At 34.2% G+C, this 17168-nt stretch overlaps 2 protein-coding genes and 1 long non-coding RNA gene across 17 annotated transcripts; 2 read left to right on the forward strand and 1 right to left on the reverse strand.

Moving 5' to 3' along the window:
* Nucleotides 1-2480: 2480 nt before the first annotated feature.
* LOC140803598 (uncharacterized) lies at nucleotides 2481-3841 on the forward strand. Its single transcript, XR_012111909.1, has 3 exons — nucleotides 2481-2834; nucleotides 3014-3183; nucleotides 3540-3841. It is a non-coding gene; the product is annotated as an uncharacterized lncRNA (long non-coding RNA).
* Nucleotides 3842-4237: 396 nt separating this feature from the next.
* On the forward strand, nucleotides 4238-7104 carry LOC140842547 (cell number regulator 8-like). The gene is made up of 3 exons (XM_073210530.1): nucleotides 4238-4629; nucleotides 5461-5663; nucleotides 6648-7104. The coding sequence occupies exons 1-3, from the start codon at nucleotides 4383-4385 to the stop codon at nucleotides 6885-6887; spliced, it is 690 nt and encodes a 229-aa protein (XP_073066631.1). The 5' UTR covers nucleotides 4238-4382; the 3' UTR covers nucleotides 6888-7104.
* Nucleotides 7105-9413: 2309 nt separating this feature from the next.
* On the reverse strand, nucleotides 9414-15017 carry LOC140842548 (probable E3 ubiquitin-protein ligase ZFP1). 15 transcript variants are annotated; one of them, XM_073210535.1, is made up of 9 exons: nucleotides 14823-15016; nucleotides 14103-14140; nucleotides 13922-13969; nucleotides 12707-12813; nucleotides 11489-12238; nucleotides 11005-11408; nucleotides 10472-10573; nucleotides 10236-10379; nucleotides 9414-9667 (listed from the first exon to the last, which is right to left on the reverse strand). In XM_073210535.1, exons 3-9 carry the CDS (start codon nucleotides 13936-13938, stop codon nucleotides 9518-9520), a joined length of 1674 nt encoding a protein of 557 aa, XP_073066636.1. In that variant the 5' UTR covers nucleotides 13939-13969; nucleotides 14103-14140; nucleotides 14823-15016; the 3' UTR covers nucleotides 9414-9517. The 15 variants fall into 15 exon arrangements, with proteins under 15 accessions (XP_073066636.1, XP_073066644.1, XP_073066639.1 ...); XM_073210543.1 differs by adding an exon at nucleotides 13013-13110 and having other exon boundaries at nucleotides 11489-12184; nucleotides 13207-14140; XM_073210538.1 differs by adding an exon at nucleotides 13013-13110 and having other exon boundaries at nucleotides 13264-14140; nucleotides 14823-15015.
* Nucleotides 15018-17168: the final 2151 nt, after the last annotated feature.

A 17168-nucleotide genomic window follows, 5' to 3' on the forward strand; every position in this document is an offset into this window, starting at 1 on the left:
ACAGATTGTGTCATCATAAAAAGTATTACTTTTAGTATAAAAAATAATATATTTTCATAAATGATCCAAATAAGAGATCCGTCTCACAAATATGACCCGTGAAACCGTCTCACACAGATTTTTGTCTTTATTTTATAACAATTAAATCCGTAACTGCCATCATTTGTAAGGATTAATTAAACTTTAGGTTAACGGAATAATTTACAAATCAACTGCATTAGAAAACTCTATGCATAATGCTCGTTCGAGAAACTACTGGCAAACTCGATAATTTAAGTTATTTACGACTTAATCCTCGACTGTATTTAAATGTATTTGGTAAACGATATGAATGTCAAATACATAAAATACAGGAGTGATTGAATGCAAAAATTCTTTTTAATAAATTATAACTTAACTTCAAACAACTAAATATAAATACCGTTGTGTCCAATTTTATTTATTCGTTTGGAAAGCAAAGCTCTCAGCGCGGATGCTCTGTTGGGCTCCGCTGTGCTGTGGGACGGGCTTTGGTAGAAATAATATTTGAACTGAGAGAAATAATTTGTAAGCCCAACAAAAGTCCACTAAAACATTTGGACTTTATGAACCATCTTGGCCCAATATAGACCAGGTCCGCGATACACTCGTAAATTACGAATCTGGAAAACCCGGTTCAATGGAACCCCAACCGGTTAAGTTGATAAAACAGGCCAGTATTCCAATCCAAACCGGTTTACACCGATTTAAATAGTTTACGAATACCAAACTGCCCCGACTAGAAACTATACATTTTTTTTTAAAAAAAAAGTTCGATTTATGAGAGTCAGATTAAACTCGAGCTTGAACCTTGATTTATTAAAGGCTAAAGCGTCAACTTTCAAGTCATCTCATAGATATAGATTTGTGACATCGTATCACAAGAAATCTAATCTTTTTTTTTAAGAAAAAAGGCCCATCATTTAAAATGGACGTATCCACCTAATCAACGTCTTTACAAATCGGGGACCTTAATAATTGAGATGAAAAAGACTTTACAGTCGTTCGACCACTTATTCTTAATACTTTGTGAGGGAAATCCAATCACACCAATTCTGTCGCGATGTTTCGTGTTTGGTAAATGCCGTAACGTGCAACTCGACGACTAAGCAACACTTCAATCTTGTTGTTTCTCGAATAGAAAGAATTGATGGATCGAGTGACAGCAGCACGCTGGCCGTGTTACGAATAATATCAAATTTCGTCCTTTTCGTGTATAATATTTTTAAAATATTTCCAAACGCTTTTAAATTTGATTGCTCAAATTACCGAAAATCGAACATGTGATATCGATTCTGACACTTACTATAAGATTGAATGTGATTTACTCGTGTAGTACATATTGTGTGAACCGATGCGTTCGCCGGCAAGTGTGGACGCTAGCAGCACTTATAGTAGACATTGACTCCAGATTAGGACATTGAATTTCTGTCGTGTGTTAAAATTCACGCGTACCGGCTATTGATTTTGTGTCATCCAAGCCTACTCGAAAAGAACACCTCACCCCCAAATAAATATTCAGTCCTCTCCGAGCATTGCATTAAATTTCCCAACTACAAATGGTCACAAAAGATTAATGAGTGGTGACGCCAATCTTGATCATCAATCAGAATTGAAATTGATTAAAGAAAGATGCCCGCATTCAAAAAAAGGGAAAATAAAAAAATTCCCAAGAAATGAAGATCTATTATTCCAAACTTGCAAAAATTTGGTAATAATTGTGAATTTCTGGGACTTAAGAAGAAATATGGGAACATATGCCCCCGTGAACGACGAATATGCATAAAGTTGGGGAAAATTCACGATATTTTATATATAGTGAGGACACACGTAAAATGTTAGGTTGTGTGTTGTGTAGTTAAGTCCAGCCAAAAGGATGGTCCGGTGAATGGGATGTATATCTAAGACATTTTCAATAATACACACATGGGAATGTCCATAGTTTGCCCATAAGGGAAATGGCATGGGCACACTCATCCGAGTCACAACGTATATCTTTACGAGTAGGACTTTTGTGAGATGAGACTGATCCATATACATAATTACTAAAATAGTATTTTTCGTGAGTCAGGTTCAGTTGGAGATATGTCTCACAAAAATGACATATAAGCCGGTCTCGTATGAGTTTGTGTGTATTTTTACAATAAGGCTTTAAATTATATACATCAAATTATAAGATAACAAAACTACTTGTTTGGTTGGTTTTTTAAGGTCTGTTACAATCTTCGAGTCCCAACAGACTCATCCCTTCACCACTCACATCAAATGCCAAGGGCTGATCAGTGGTAAATAATATGTATTTTACATAGACCAATATATATATATATATATATATATATATATATATATATATATATATATATATATATGTGTGTGTGTGTGTGTGTGTGTGTGTGTGTGTATATATATATATAATGCTTTTTTAAAAACAAATATAAGACCAAATATATAATTATATCCGTTATTTTTCCTTTCTTTCTCCACACCTAAACACTGAACGAAGAAAGAGCAGATCTCACACTACATAAATGTCACCACCCAACACAACACAATTAGGTCCTTGAAGTCTATTGCTGTGCAAAATGGTGATGCTCTCACTTTCCAAATCCTTTCAAATATCACCCTAAATTCATTCATACTTCCCCACACATAAACTTGTTTTTTTTCTTTGACGAAAAAGCTACCCAAAACGAACTAAAGGAAAAGAAAGGGAAATCGAGTCATTTCGTCGATATCTTGGAATATGGAGTTTAAGGCTAGACTCCTCGGAACACTAGTACTCATTTTCCTCGTCGTAGCACCGAGTTTCTCCCCAGGTTTTCTCTTATTCCATGTTCTTTTTACTACTCTACATCCATTACTACTCTACGATGAGACGATTCAGGCGAAACCATGTGTTTTAGTTGTTTAGAACGTAAATTTCTCGTGGCATCAAACTTTATGGGTACATTGAAATCATAATCTTGATTGGACTAATTGACCTTTTGTTTTTTAGGGACATTGCAAGTGAAAAGTATGGAATCTGACGTTTATTATGTTGATTATCGAGGTCCAGAGACTCACACCTATCTCCCACCACCAAATAGGGCTGCGGATCAGCCAGGTGTCGATCCCAAAGCAAGCTTGGCCCATCATAGATCAAGAGCTCAAAAGGCCCAAAAACATGTAAAATCTCTCCTTCAAAAAATAAATATTTATTTCAAGAAAATTAAAGTAACTTGCATTAAAAAACAAAAACAAAAACCCTTTGCAATTAGCCTCGAGAAAATGTTGAGATATTTAGTTCGAAGATTAGGAAATTAGTATTGCATTAATATATAAAAAAATAATAGAGTTATTTCAGGGAGTGATGATAAATATAAAAACGGGATAAAAATATTCCATTAAAATTCGAGAAATAATTTTTAAAAAATAAAGGATTCGACGAAAAAGACAAAATTGCTCTTGTTTAATAATTCTCGATATACATTTATTTAAATTGTTCTAATAATAAATATTTTCTAATGAAACCTTGTTCTCAGGATAATAACTTGGGAGGCTGAAGAAGGATCTCTCGATGTTTATTGTGATTTTGTGTTAAATATGTGATCATAATACTCTTATGAAATTGTCTCATTAGTCAATTCTATGAGACAAACATTCAACTCGATCTAGCATAAAAAATATACCTACGTTATAGATATTATTATGATTATAATGTGATGTAATGAATTAGCAATTATTTTGGTTTTTACATTTCATTATAAAAATTGTAATGTCCATAGATGTTGCCACATATATTAATAATTATGTCATTATTTTATGGAAGTAGTAACTAGTTAATTCATTGTTTTATTTCAAGGTGTTATATTATTTATGCTAAAAACTTGTGTGAGACGGTCTCACGGGTCGTATTTGTGAGACAAATCTCTTATTTGAGTCATCCATGAAAAAATATCACTTTTTATGTTAAAAACAAAACTTTTTATTGTGAATATTGATAAGATTGACTTGTTTTACAGATAAAAATTCGTGAGATTGTCTAACAAGAAATCTACTCTTATTTATTTTATTAGAGAAAGAAATAGACAGCTTCATCCCCTCGTATCTTCTCGCTTCCATGCCGTCAAGTTCGTTTTAATTTTTGGTTTTTTTTTAAAAAAAAATCTCAGCGATAAAATTTATTTATTTGACCAAAATTCAAAGTATCTTGATAAAAAAATATATATAAAAAATTGCAAGCAACCGCGTGGCGAGATAAGCATTTCGAAAAGACCAATTCTTTCCTCAAGAAAGAAAGAAAGACCATTTCTTGATCTCACCGCTTATTTAACCACAACGCACAATCCTGATTCCATTAATCTCTGCGTTTTTTTGGTATTCGAATGGCAAATTTCGAGGAATCCAACCCTTTGCTTCCGAAACACGATCAAGAATTTGAGGCTACAAAGGATGAAAAGAAGCCCACCGCCAAGAACGGAGGAGCTCCTCCTCCCGCGGCGGTGTCGATAGGCTGGACCGCCGATGGGCTTCCAGTTGGTGAGGTCAATATGCAGAGGTCCCAATGGGATTCCGGCATCTTCTCTTGTCTCGGGAGAACTGATGAGTTTTGTAGCAGTGATCTTGAAGTTTGTGAGCCATTCTTGCCTGATATTTTTCCTGCCATATCAAGATTTGTGTTTTAACATATTTGGTTTGTTGAATCTATCACGTTTTTGGAGGTCGTTCACTTATTGTTGATGATTGAATTTGGGGTAAAGTCAAACAAAATTAACTAAATGAAATCAAATTACTTATATGTGTTGATCGGGTCGGAAAAGATTCGTTTTTTAATGTGTGATAGAGTAAATAAAATGAAAGATACGATCAAGAAAATTTATCATCAAAGGAAAGAAAAGGGGATATCTGAAAATCACGTTGATCATGCTCGAACCTATTTGTATCAAATGAGTGTGTGTGGTCTTTTAAATCCCCCAAAGGATGCACCTGTGATCGTAGAGGCTGAGGGCATATTATGACCATGAAGCCAATGACTTTGTGCCGTCTAAAGGCTTCATGCTCCTTTTAACCGTGTCTCAAATGAATAGGTAGTAAACCAAAGGTTAAATACTGACATAACTAATGACTGTTTGTTTTAACCCCCATGTTTCCTTCGTATGTTATTGATAACTATTTTGATGGTGAAGAAATTGTATTTTTGTCCGGTCAAATAGCTGGTTTTTTCTCTGGGTCATGTTCTTTCTGTGACATAATGTTTCTTGAAATTATGCATGTTTGCGGTCGTATTTCTCAACTTGCTTCTTTCTTTTAATTATTATAGTGTAATTGCATTGCTTTCAATGAATTTCATTTAGATTTCAAAAGCATGTTGCGTTGTTTAGACATTACTTCTGAAAAGTGTGTCTTTTCCAATTCTTTTGGTTTCAATTCTTCATGAATGTTTGATTATTCTGCATCGAGCAGGTTTGCTGGGCAGTATCGCCCCTTGCTTACTATATGGGAGCAATGTTGAGAGACTCGGAGCCACTCCCAGTAGTTTTACTAATCATTGCTTGCCATACACTGCTTTGTACTTGATCGGGAATTCATTTTTCGGTGGGAATTGCCTTGCACCCTGGTTCTCTTATCCCACCCGTACCGCCATTCGAAGGAAGTTTAACCTAGAGGTCAGTTGTGTTTTAAATTTTCATGCTACAAAAGATATATATAATTGTTATGCCACTTGTATGATTTACCTTGAGCTTTTAAGCATGAATCTTGATGTGCTATTTTTCTGTAGAACTTGTGTCTAATACTCTTCAGACATCATTCCACATGAACAACTTGTTTTGATCCCTTAGCGTCGTCATGTTCTGGAGCTGACAATTAAAATTGCCATTGAATACAATTGTTTCTACTTTGCACGGTGTTTTATAATTTACAGTTCAAAATATGTATATGCACGTTTCTATGCTCATATTTCCCAGCAAATAACTGGATCAGGTCATTTGCAAGAATAGACCTGTACAAATATTTTTTTTAAAAAATAGTTAGGCCTTATTTTACCTTTACACACAATACAATACATTGCACCAAGAGTTTTTCGATCACGGGGTTAATATTTTTAAAAACTTGTTCGTATATCATTCCAAATCATCGTAACTGAATAATTGTTTGTACATTTTCATGTCTTCCACTTAAATATGAATCCAAACTTGATAGTCATCCCCAGTTTATGTTAAGCATGTGAAATTTATGGTTCATGCCTTCTCAAACTTCCACTGCAAGTCGAAGAAGAACGGCTTGCATTTCTTCATTCACGTGTACGTGACAGGATTTTTTAGTTTACAAACCTATCACCTACTTCTTCCCTTTACCATTGTCGTGTCACCATCCAAGCAAAGACTTCCAAAAAATTCCATGGGCAACACATGTTAGCAAACGTTTCCCTCATTGTGCTGTATAGTTGCATGTATGAATTGCAATCGTAACCTGCCATCAAAGTATTATATAGTTTAAAATATTTGAGATGTATTATTATCATTTACTATGCCTTTTTTGCAACGCTAGAATTCCTGTCCTAGGATCAGATACATAACCTCACCTTGAATTGGTTGTCTGGTCTATATGGTAGATTTCTATCTTACGCTAAAAACATTACACACCAACAGGGAAGCTGTGAGGCACTTAACAGATCATGTGGATGCTGTGGAAGCTTTGTGGAAGATGAGGTTCATCTGGAGCAATGCGAAACGGCGTGCGATTTTGCTACTCACGTCTTTTGCCATCCATGCGCCCTTTGTCAAGAAGGTCGTGAGGTACGTCGCAGGCTTCATCATCCTGGCTTCAACGCTCAACCGGTCTTGGCCATGATTCCCCCGGGTGGTCAGATCATGGGGCGTGTGGGCTAAATTTGTGTGTCTATCTTGTACGAATCGAATATTAAAAACATCGTGATACTTAGTATGCTGTTGGATTGATTCACGTGTCTTGTATTCTTATCACCTTTCTTTTTTTTCGAGTTGAATGTGTTCTTGTTTCTTAGTAAGTTTGTAAAATTGACAATTATGTCTTTTTTGTGGTTCAAATTTATTTTTATTAATAAACGTCATTTATATGTAATGTTTTTTTGGAAATTTTTTTAAATTTGATTATGATTTAATGTAATAATATATTGGATTATAATATATTGAATTACATATAATTTACTATAATTGAAAAAAACTCAAAACTCAAGCTTAAGTTTTCCACCTTTTTAAACTTTAAAAATTATATTTTTAAAGTATATAAATATTCAATATTTAGAGATATATTTGTTTATCATAAAGTTTAAACTTAATTAATACGTACGAGATAATATGTAAAATTAGTTTAGTTGTAGAGAAGGTGTTTTAGAAATGGATGGTGTGGGATCCGTAATATAGGTAATTAAATTGAATTAATTTACTGTTATAATTTCTTGTCATCATTGTTAAATAAAGTATGGAAAGAAATTGATATTAGTTAATTTCATTTTTATTAAATACTTTGGATAGATAATTTTGGAGGTAAGAAGTAAGTGTAGTTGGATTAAAACATTACATTATAATAATTAATATTCACGATTCCTTTAATTAAGGGCATTTGGTCTAGTGGTATGATTCTCGCTTAGGGTGCGAGAGGTCCCGAGTTATTGGGCCTAATACTAGGCTTTATTGAAATCTATTAGTAACATTTTTATGACATTTGAAAAAAATAGGTTTATATTTGGGCTTCAATTGAGTGAGCCCAACATTTGCTTCACATATATAATAGATTTCAATGAAGCAAATGGATTCTCATCTTCCACTGATGATCCCAATCTCTATCCAACCAAATAACCACCTCAAAAGAATAGCAAAGGGCAAAAGATGTCAAGAATAGTTACTAATTCCATTCAACCAAAGCTTTAGAGACAATGTGTCCATTTTAGCTCAAAAATCCATAAATTCTGGGTCTTCCATAACCACCACACAATGTCAGCAAAGACATGTACTTGGTATGTGTAGTTGTTGGAATTTTGAACTGCGCAAAGTGTCTGCCACCATGAACCAAAATGGTCCGGAGTGTTACGGATTCTGTCCCAATTCAATGGAGCTAGCTTCCATATACCAACTTAGCTCTATTGCAATAAAAAGACAAATGTTCCAATGTCTCACTTTCCTCACCACCACATTGACAAATAGGATCCGCATTGATGTGTTTTTTGGACAAGTTACCGACGTTGGTGGGGAGAATATCATGGATGCACCTCCTCAAGAACAACTTGTGTTTTTCTTTGATTTCTAGCTTCTAAGTACTGTTCCACATGAGTTGATTTCTGTATCTGTGGTTACTGCTTTCAGTAATGAAACAGATTGGATAGTGAAAATACCTTCTTCTTCTTTTTTTTGTCAAGTGAGTCTCTCTCCGTTTGATGATTTTTATGTGCATGCATGATATTTATGTCGATGAATAATTTTTTTTTAGAAACCATGAACGAATTCTTTAGCTTATTTCGATGGTTTGATAAGGCCTCAAGTATGGACGAATCAGTTAACAAATTCCTCCCCAACTAAAAAAAAATTGTCATAAATATTAGAGAAATTTGTTTTTTTATCATTTATGTTAGTTTCTTGCCGATTTTGTCCTCTATTTTGTCAAATTCCAATCCAATATCTTTGTTTTTTTGTTGTTGCAATTTTAGTCTTTTTTCTAGCATGACATTGATGTAAAAGCAATGAAGTGCTAACGTGGCGCTGATGTATGTAGTGTCTTATCAATAATCTTGATGAAAAATGACTAAAATTGTCAAAACTCACCAGGATGTAGGACTAAAACTTAAATTTTATAACATATATTACCAAAATAGCAAAAAAAACAAATATATAGAAAATAAATTCCCTAAACACTTGAAATAATTCTTAGATAAATTACTGAAGAAGAAAGAAAGAGGAATCTTCAAAGGTTAAGAGCTAGAACCGATGGAAAACATAATTAATGAAGATTAAATAAGAAAGACACTAAAAAAGTTCTAGGCTCGAAAAGAAAAGAAAAATGCTTCCAAGACGTGTCTTTTGGACTTGGTAGGTTTTTGCACTCCAAAAAGCGTCCATCTGATTGAAAGATCATATACATCATAGACACAATACATAATATAGAAAAATAATAGAGAAAAGAAATTATGCATTCATATTGCTCATATATTCCATTCTTTTTTTTTATATCAAAAGAGTAACAACATTTTTTGTTTATGAACTTGTGATTTATTGTGCTATAAATCACAAATATAATTGTTGTATCTTAGAAAAAGAGTGGCACATTCACCTAAAGCGGGACATGTTCTTCTTATAGAAATTGTGTTCAACACAAACTGTTCGTTCATCTTCCAAATTTGGTCAACATCCCTGGTCTTTTTCACAGACGCATTAACTATAATATAAACCACCAAAGTTCAATCAACATTTAACAATGTCCATTTCCTCAAATTTGAGTACACATATTTACAACAAGGGAGATAAATTAATTCTTGAACCAAAATAAATCAATTGTTCTTCGTCTTGTCATCCATAGCAGTCGCCTTACAAACAGGGCATAAATTCTTCATAGATAACCATTTTCGGATACATCCCACATGAAAATCATGGCCACATACTTTTATCATCCCAACATCGTCCATGTTTATGTATCCATCCTGATAAATTCGACGATATAAAGAATCAATGACCATATTTTCATATCAAATGGACGACGAATCAATTAACAGCCAGAAATTTGCAACGCACCCGTTTGTTTTCATAGGGGTGATTTCGTCGGGAAACAAATTCAGACAGGTGGGATGGGTTAATGTTCTTTTTGGAAGTAAAACAAACCCAGGAAATGTTTAGGGACAAAATATAAATTTTTAAATAGAAAAAATATAAATAAAGCTAAAAAATATTTCCATTGATCACCTAATGTTGATGTTGTGTTTTTAATAATCACGCTTTTGGTTTTCACTCGTCTTCTTTGATTGGACAAATGCTAGACTAGTTGTTATGTGTTCTTGATGTTTTATTTAGCTCGGGTATGTCCAGTGTATTATGTAATTTACAAATTTTTTTATCTATATATTTAACATTTATTACTGATTTAAAAAAAATCCCATCGAAAAGTCAGCTAAAATTGACTGCTCTCTCCTCGACCACTTTGAATGCAAGCAAAATAATCCAACCAGAAATAACAATCAAGAAGATGATAGCAAGAATGCCCGAGAGTCTAACCAGACAAATAACACATGATCCTTCATCTTCATCTTGAAATAGGTCAGATGAACAATATATTGATTCGATGAGACATTTGGCAATCGACTCGTCAGACAGCCCGGTGCTGACGCTTCCAATTCTCTCTCCCAACTCAAGAAGCTCCTGTACATGTCAAATGCTTTTGTTTGATAACAATTTAGGTGTATAACTAAATACTTGCGACAAGAATCTAAGAAAATGAAGAAGAAAGTGACCTCATAGCTCATGTTTTCTGTGTCCAGTCGCATGTCCCTGTGCTGATCAAACAGAGCTCTGGACCCATAAAATGTAGTCTGCTGTTCTGAAATCACGACCCCCTGAATACACACACATGTTTAGGCGCAGAAAAATATTGAATAATACCCATTTCAACAAAACTTTAATCAGCAAGAAACAGATTTTATAGCATCTGAAACTAACTTCAGAAGTAGTGATATATCCATTTACAATTCTTACGTCTCCTTGAGTGTTTTGTCTTCCTTTCTACCTTGAGTTATTTTTTCAGGTAATGGAAGAACTTTGGAGTTATATTAACATCACTGACCATCTGTAACTAGAGGTCCTCCGCTTGACAGGCTAGGGGAAAATAGCAATGTTGGGAAAAAGAAAATAGTGCAGCAGTTTCATAAAAAAGTTGCCTCCACAAAATGGCACTCAGGCCAAAGTTGGTATTCCCAATCTTCTCACAGAGAACAAACCCTCTGAAGAAAATAATGCCAAATTCATTCACAATACTTTAAGTGGATACCTCCAATCGATTGTGGAAACTTGCGTAGTCATCACATGATCTTTGTCTTTCACTTGACATCAAAGCCCTTCCATTCCTGTTGATGTTGCGCATCCTAACGGAGGGCAATGCTCGGCGATTTCTGGGGTGGTAACTTTTTGCAGCAATTTGAAACCCTTCATCTGAGGGAGTTATGTGACCAGGGTGAAAAGTGCTTGAAGAAGCCCTGAAAGATGGGACAGATCTTGCACCATAGCCACTTCGAACTCCTCTGGTGGACTGGTTCAAGTTATTGTTTACATTTTGAGGAACAGGATTCATATTTGAGGTAATATCATTGTGGTAATCCCCAGCCTCAGCAGAAACATTAGGATGACTCGTAAGTGCATTCATGGGATTTGGATCATTACAAAAGAAGCTGGAATCTGAAATTTCATCATTAGGAAAACCTTAGACCCTAGCAACACAACTGACTGACAGAATGAAATAAATTGGTGCAAGTTACCTGATCCACAAGTCAACCCATTACCAGGAAGTAACTTGAAATTCTGGTTCCATTCCATTGTGGAACCATTAGAACTCTGGCTCCAGGCATCTGCAGGATTAGATTGATCAGAAGCCCTGTTGAAAAAGGAATTGTGCATAGAACTGCTAGGTAAATGGGTCCTGGACAAAGCGATTTCGAGGTCTTCCTCAGCTCGACTTCTCACATTTCTCAGAGTACCATTGCTACTGATAGAAAGGTTATTTACTCTGCAAGTGGGAGAAGGATACCCCCAAGATGAATTATAAGATTCTGCATTCTGCTTCTCCTCCCATGGGTCGTCAGTGGGCAAGTGAACATTGGATGAACTTCCAACATCATAACATCTGCTAGTAGAACCCCTGTCATTCAATGGAGGGTTGCCAAGGTATTTACGTTTGTAAGGTCCTCGGCCACTGTCAATAGTCTGATAAGAAAAACAACCATCTGCCACAGGTATCATTTGCTCAGAAAGGTTGGCGGAAGACGAATGATGCGGATAATTATCTTGGGGCAAAGGGAAATTTCCAGCAGCAGATTGACGAAGAAAAGGGTCGTGAGAAGAACCAGGAGCCTGGGGTTGATAACGTGACAGTTCGCCATTAAGAATGGACGGAGAGTAGCCACTAGACCTAGGAGCAGGTGTCCAGTGCAAAGAAATGTGTCCGCCTTGAACTGCTACATTATCCACAGGATTAATAAGAGAGCTATTGTCAGGAGCACTGACCCTTGCTTCAAAAACAAAAGAGAAGTAGGGACGTTAATCACCATTACTAAATATGATGAAGATGTTACTTCTTTAAAAACCTTTTGAAATACAACTACTTGAGAGTACAAGACAATCGAACATAACCACAACTTATTCTTTCCTAATCATGGCCTCAAGGTTCAAGATAACAAGAAATGACATTCAACAGTGTGGTTCCTCACTCCAAAGACAAATTCCTCCGTGGTTTAGTTCATCTAAACATTGAAAGAAAACAAATAAATATTCCACATTCAAGTTTGTGAATAGTGTCACAAAACTTAAGGTAAGAAACCAAATTTAACGGGACAAAAATATTCAGAATATTACAACACCAAAGAAAACTTCATGAATGGCTTTAAAGTAAGCAAATTGGAAATGTAAGATATTTTTCTTCCCCGTTTCAATAAAGAGAGGAGTGGCCTTGAACGAACATGAATGTGAGGAACTCATACCCATAGTCATGTAAGGTTGCTCAGAGTGATTCCATCCCTGATCGTCGTCCGTCTCAACAGTCTGAGGTGTGTTAAAAATATACCTATGCCCCATAGTTGACAAGATTCTGCAAAACCAATTTCCCCTTCGGATCAAAAGCTAGATGGAATCACATATAATCTGAGATAACAGATCTCAAGACCAACAAATAATTTTGAATAAATGGCAAAAAAGGAAGACTGGTCTTAAGACCACCATCACAGTGGTTCAAAGTAAGGTTTAAATAAATTGTATGTTAACCTAAAATGAAACTCACATAAACTTACGTGTTCCCTTTTCTGCATAAATATATAACTCACGGAAAAAGTTATAAAATGCAATCCTCTCATATGCACAATCATAGCAATAAGAACCCTGAGGCAAACTACATTGATAAAAGGGAAAAAACAGAACAATTAATCTTAATATTCGATTATTCATGACAATAGAATTTTAAATGACTCAGAAGTAAGAAATGCACTTTGATTTATTTGGAAACAAGATCTGTGAAGCTTTTCAGTTCTTATCTACTGCACACCTCCTGTCCCACTAATTGCACAGTCAGGGCAGTCTGACCATCATAGGCCACCCGCCACTCCACCTGCCAAATGGTTTTATTCTCCTAACAATTTTGAGGGAACAAATTTTTGGGAGTGATCTTTGGTTATAAATCCCACAATATGCATTAGCTCCTGCATAAGATGCACCAGCCACCAAATGCTTCAAAAATGAATGCGATTATAGGAGAAAATTTGCTCATTGGAATCGGAAATTAATCAAACTCTCCATCGTGATGTGATCATTATATGTTGATTTCTCTGAACCTTAAGCTTTAACCCAGAAAAGTTCCATATTCTTGCTTCGTTAGAATGTTGAGCTTGGCATTACTTAAGAACCAGTTTCTACATGATAACAAGACCAAGAAAAATATAAAGTTGTTTTAAAATCATTCATTATAGTTCAAATTGTACTCCATTTCAAAATGGGTGCTCAGAATAGTCTGGACAAAGTGCATGTGAAAATCTTTTATAATTCAAAAGAGTGCATGTTTGAGGACTTCAAAATGTCTTCATAGAGAGGCTGAGAAACCGTCCACTAAAAATAGTTCCCCATCACTGATAAGGAGGATAGCGGATATATGAAGTTTTTAACAATTTAGTCATCACTAAGCTACAAAAGATACATAAAACCACGACCTGAATGTATTATCCATAACCTCGCTGGGCTAGGCCATCATCTTACAACTGTAAAAGAAATACCTTAGCAATTGACAATAATTGAACTGCTGGCCATAGTTCAAGCTCATATCAAATGATGATACTTGTTTAAGAAAGAAACGGGGAGAGGATGAAAGAGCTGTGGATCAAAACATCTCACCTGTAAATTCTCTCACGGCGTGCTTCAAGAACTTAAGGCTATTTAAGATGAACAAAAAAAGAAAGTCAAAATTGACAAAAACCAAAAGCCCTCAGAATCATAAACCTAGGAATAGAGTTAAATGAAAAGGGAAACCATAAAGACTACTACAGTGCACACAATTTTTACCGGAAATGTCTGACAAGGAAAACAATGAATCAGATATAAATCAGCTCAAAGCACCAAATATTACCGATTTCAGTAAACCGGGTTCAATTTTCACCAAATGTTACAAGAGAAAAATTGGTTTTTTTAAAAAAGTATCCAACTACAGATAGACCAATATTAGATTCTAACAAATAATGCCATAAATTACATCTATTAGCTAAATCATCGTCACCATATTCACAACCCCAATAAACTTCGTGTGAAAAAACGGGAACCAACAGATAAACAGCAGCACAACAAAACTCCGAAAATCAAAGCTGCACAGATTCACAACAAAAGCAAACGACTTTGTATACCACGATCGTACTAAAAAAAAGCATCGATGATCGATAAAATTACAGAGAGGGAAAAAACTAGTTAATCGGAAAAATCGAAAACAAAAATCAGAATCAATAATTAGGTAACGAATACAGATTAAAAACGTAGAAATTTCGGACCAATAATTTTTTTTTAAAAAAGATAACTGATGTGAAATTCAGCTTTTAGCAGAAATAAAATTCAGAAACACGAAACCTTCGTGAATCGATGATCGGACGATTCAGATGAATTATCAACGCCGATGAACGTATGCAGTTAGCAAATCCAACAAGGAGTCGTGAAAATCGAAGAGAGAAAAGGCGATGGTAAGACGGGAGACGAAATGGTGAATAATTTATATGTCTGTTGATTGTAAGCGGTGGCTTTTCTCATATTACATCTGCTGCTATTATTACATAATATATTTTGTCTGAAACGCCCACAGGTACTAGAGAATTGCATAAATACCAAAACAAGAGGAAAATTATTATGGTTTTTGGTTAAGTTTTCCAATCCATTCACTGAAAATAATTTGCCATTAATTTGATATTCATTCTCAAAATATTATATGGATATGATATAGCTAGTCAAAGTTGTCGTGATATAAAATAAAATTATATTTTGCGAGGAAATATTGAAATAAAATAGTAATTGTTTGAACTTGATTAATTGACTTAATCGAACACATTATTAGTAATATTTAATGTTTTAATTAAGATATTCTAGTTGGAAGTTCAAAAATTTTAGACAGTTTGGCTCGAATTCGACTCGGAATAAATTTCGAGTTCGAAATTTCCAACTCTATTCGTGAGCTCTTCAAACTCTTGCTCTGAGGATTGCAAATGAAGGTTGGAAAGCTCGAAATGACTGAAAAACTCGGTATATGTATATATATATATCTTATATTATTAAAATATTAAAGTTCACTGGCGGTTCGCGAACTATCGAGTACAAAATTTTAGTTTAAAAAAAAATCGAACATATTTTAATTTAATAGCTTCAGATACAAATCAAATATTCATCAAAATTGCTTTGAAAAGCTCGTGAACTGTTCGATGATAGTAAAATTTTAGATTGATTGATGATTGGTTTAGAACGTAAAAGAACGATTTTTTCAAAATATTGAGAAGAAAAACATGGAGTGTAGTTTAATGCACATGTTATTGAATAGCTTTGTCTTTATTTTTATTTTTTGGTTTTTTTTTCCCTATAGAAATAGCTTTGTCATTCTACCACTCCTAACAGGTCAATTGGACGATGTGGGAGACTTGTTAATACAGTTTGTGTTCTCTTTGGTATAATATGTGCTTAATAATGTGTCTAAAATGTCCATTCTAGATTTCTTCTTTTTCTTTTAAGTTGGTCATCTACGAACTCATATCAAATACGAGTATTCGATATAACGATTACATGCATTATAATATACCAATATGATTATCGAAAGTGGATATAATATTGATATATAACCCGATATATAACATGAGTTTTTGCGACTAAAGAAAAAATGACTGTGGATGAAATGAGGTTTTGAGTATAATTACACAAATTGTTTATACTTGAAGATAACGATTAAATTAAATAATTGTTGCAAGACAAGGTATCAAAAATATTTCGAAATTATTCCTTGTACAGTTAAATTTAAAATAAATGAATCAGATAGATATTTTTGGCTTAAATTTAACGCCCACGTTGAATACAGTGGAGCTGGGAAATTCGTGGGACCAATCCATTAGCACTTTACGCATCTTAGGACTCGAAGCTCATCATCTCACATGTGAAATATATAAAATTTTAAAAATACAATGGCATCTTTAAAAAAAAAAATAAAAATTTGAAAAATGTACCAATTTTGAATGCCTAAAACACGATATACTAGAAAGTTGTGTCCACATTTTTTGTTCGAGTAGGTATTTTGTGAGACGGTCTCACGAATCTTTATCCGTGAGTCGGATCAACCTCATGGATGACCCAAATAAGAGATCTGTCTCACAAAATACGATCCGTGAAACCGTCTCATAAAAAGTTTTTGCGTTTTTGTTCATAGAGCATTTAATAACTCCTTTAATTTACATTGGTTAGATTAAAATATGTTATCTTGGATTTCTTGTATTTTAAAAATCCGATTTGATGAAATGAATGCTTAAATTTTTTTAAAATAATACCGACAAGAAGAAACGTGAAAAAAAACCACTTTGACCAACCAATCCAGGAGGATTATTATTTCTAGGTTTTTTGTGCACTTTTTGTGTGCTTATAATTTTTTTTAAGATTTGTGATTATTTTGTTATGATTTTTAATCATTCTTTGAATAAAAATGATGAAATATATTAGATACGTGATTTTGTAGAAATATTGTATAAAGAGTGGATCTCATGTGAGACCGTCTCACGGATCTTAATCTGTGAGACGGGTCAACCCTACTCATATTTACTATAAAAAATAATATTTTTAGCATAAAAAATAATATTTTTTCATGGATAACCCAAATAAGAGATCCGTCTCACAAATACGACCGTGAGACCGTCTCACACAAGTTTTGTCTAGTATAAATACTTGAAATTT

Source organism: Primulina eburnea, chromosome 10 (genome assembly GCF_022965805.1).
Source record: "Primulina eburnea isolate SZY01 chromosome 10, ASM2296580v1, whole genome shotgun sequence".
Lineage (NCBI taxonomy): Eukaryota > Viridiplantae > Streptophyta > Magnoliopsida > Lamiales > Gesneriaceae > Primulina > Primulina eburnea.

Bases quoted from the DNA above. Each gene is read 5' to 3' on its own strand.
- LOC140842548 (XM_073210532.1), bottom strand. From the start codon at position 13,166: ATGAATAATCGAATATTAAGATTAATTGTTCTGTTTTTTCCCTTTTAT. The intron at 10,574-11,004 runs GTATCCACTTAA...GTGTGTATTCAG, and splicing joins GTTTCCACAATCGATTGGAG to GGGGTCGTGATTTCAGAACA. The intron at 10,380-10,471 runs GTCACTTTCTTC...TGACATGTACAG, and splicing joins CAGAAAACATGAGCTATGAG to GAGCTTCTTGAGTTGGGAGA.
- LOC140842547 (XM_073210530.1), top strand. From the start codon at position 4,383: ATGGCAAATTTCGAGGAATCCAACCCTTTGCTTCCGAAACACGATCAA. The intron at 4,630-5,460 runs GTGAGCCATTCT...TGCATCGAGCAG, and splicing joins TAGCAGTGATCTTGAAGTTT to GTTTGCTGGGCAGTATCGCC. The intron at 5,664-6,647 runs GTCAGTTGTGTT...ACACACCAACAG, and splicing joins GAAGGAAGTTTAACCTAGAG to GGAAGCTGTGAGGCACTTAA.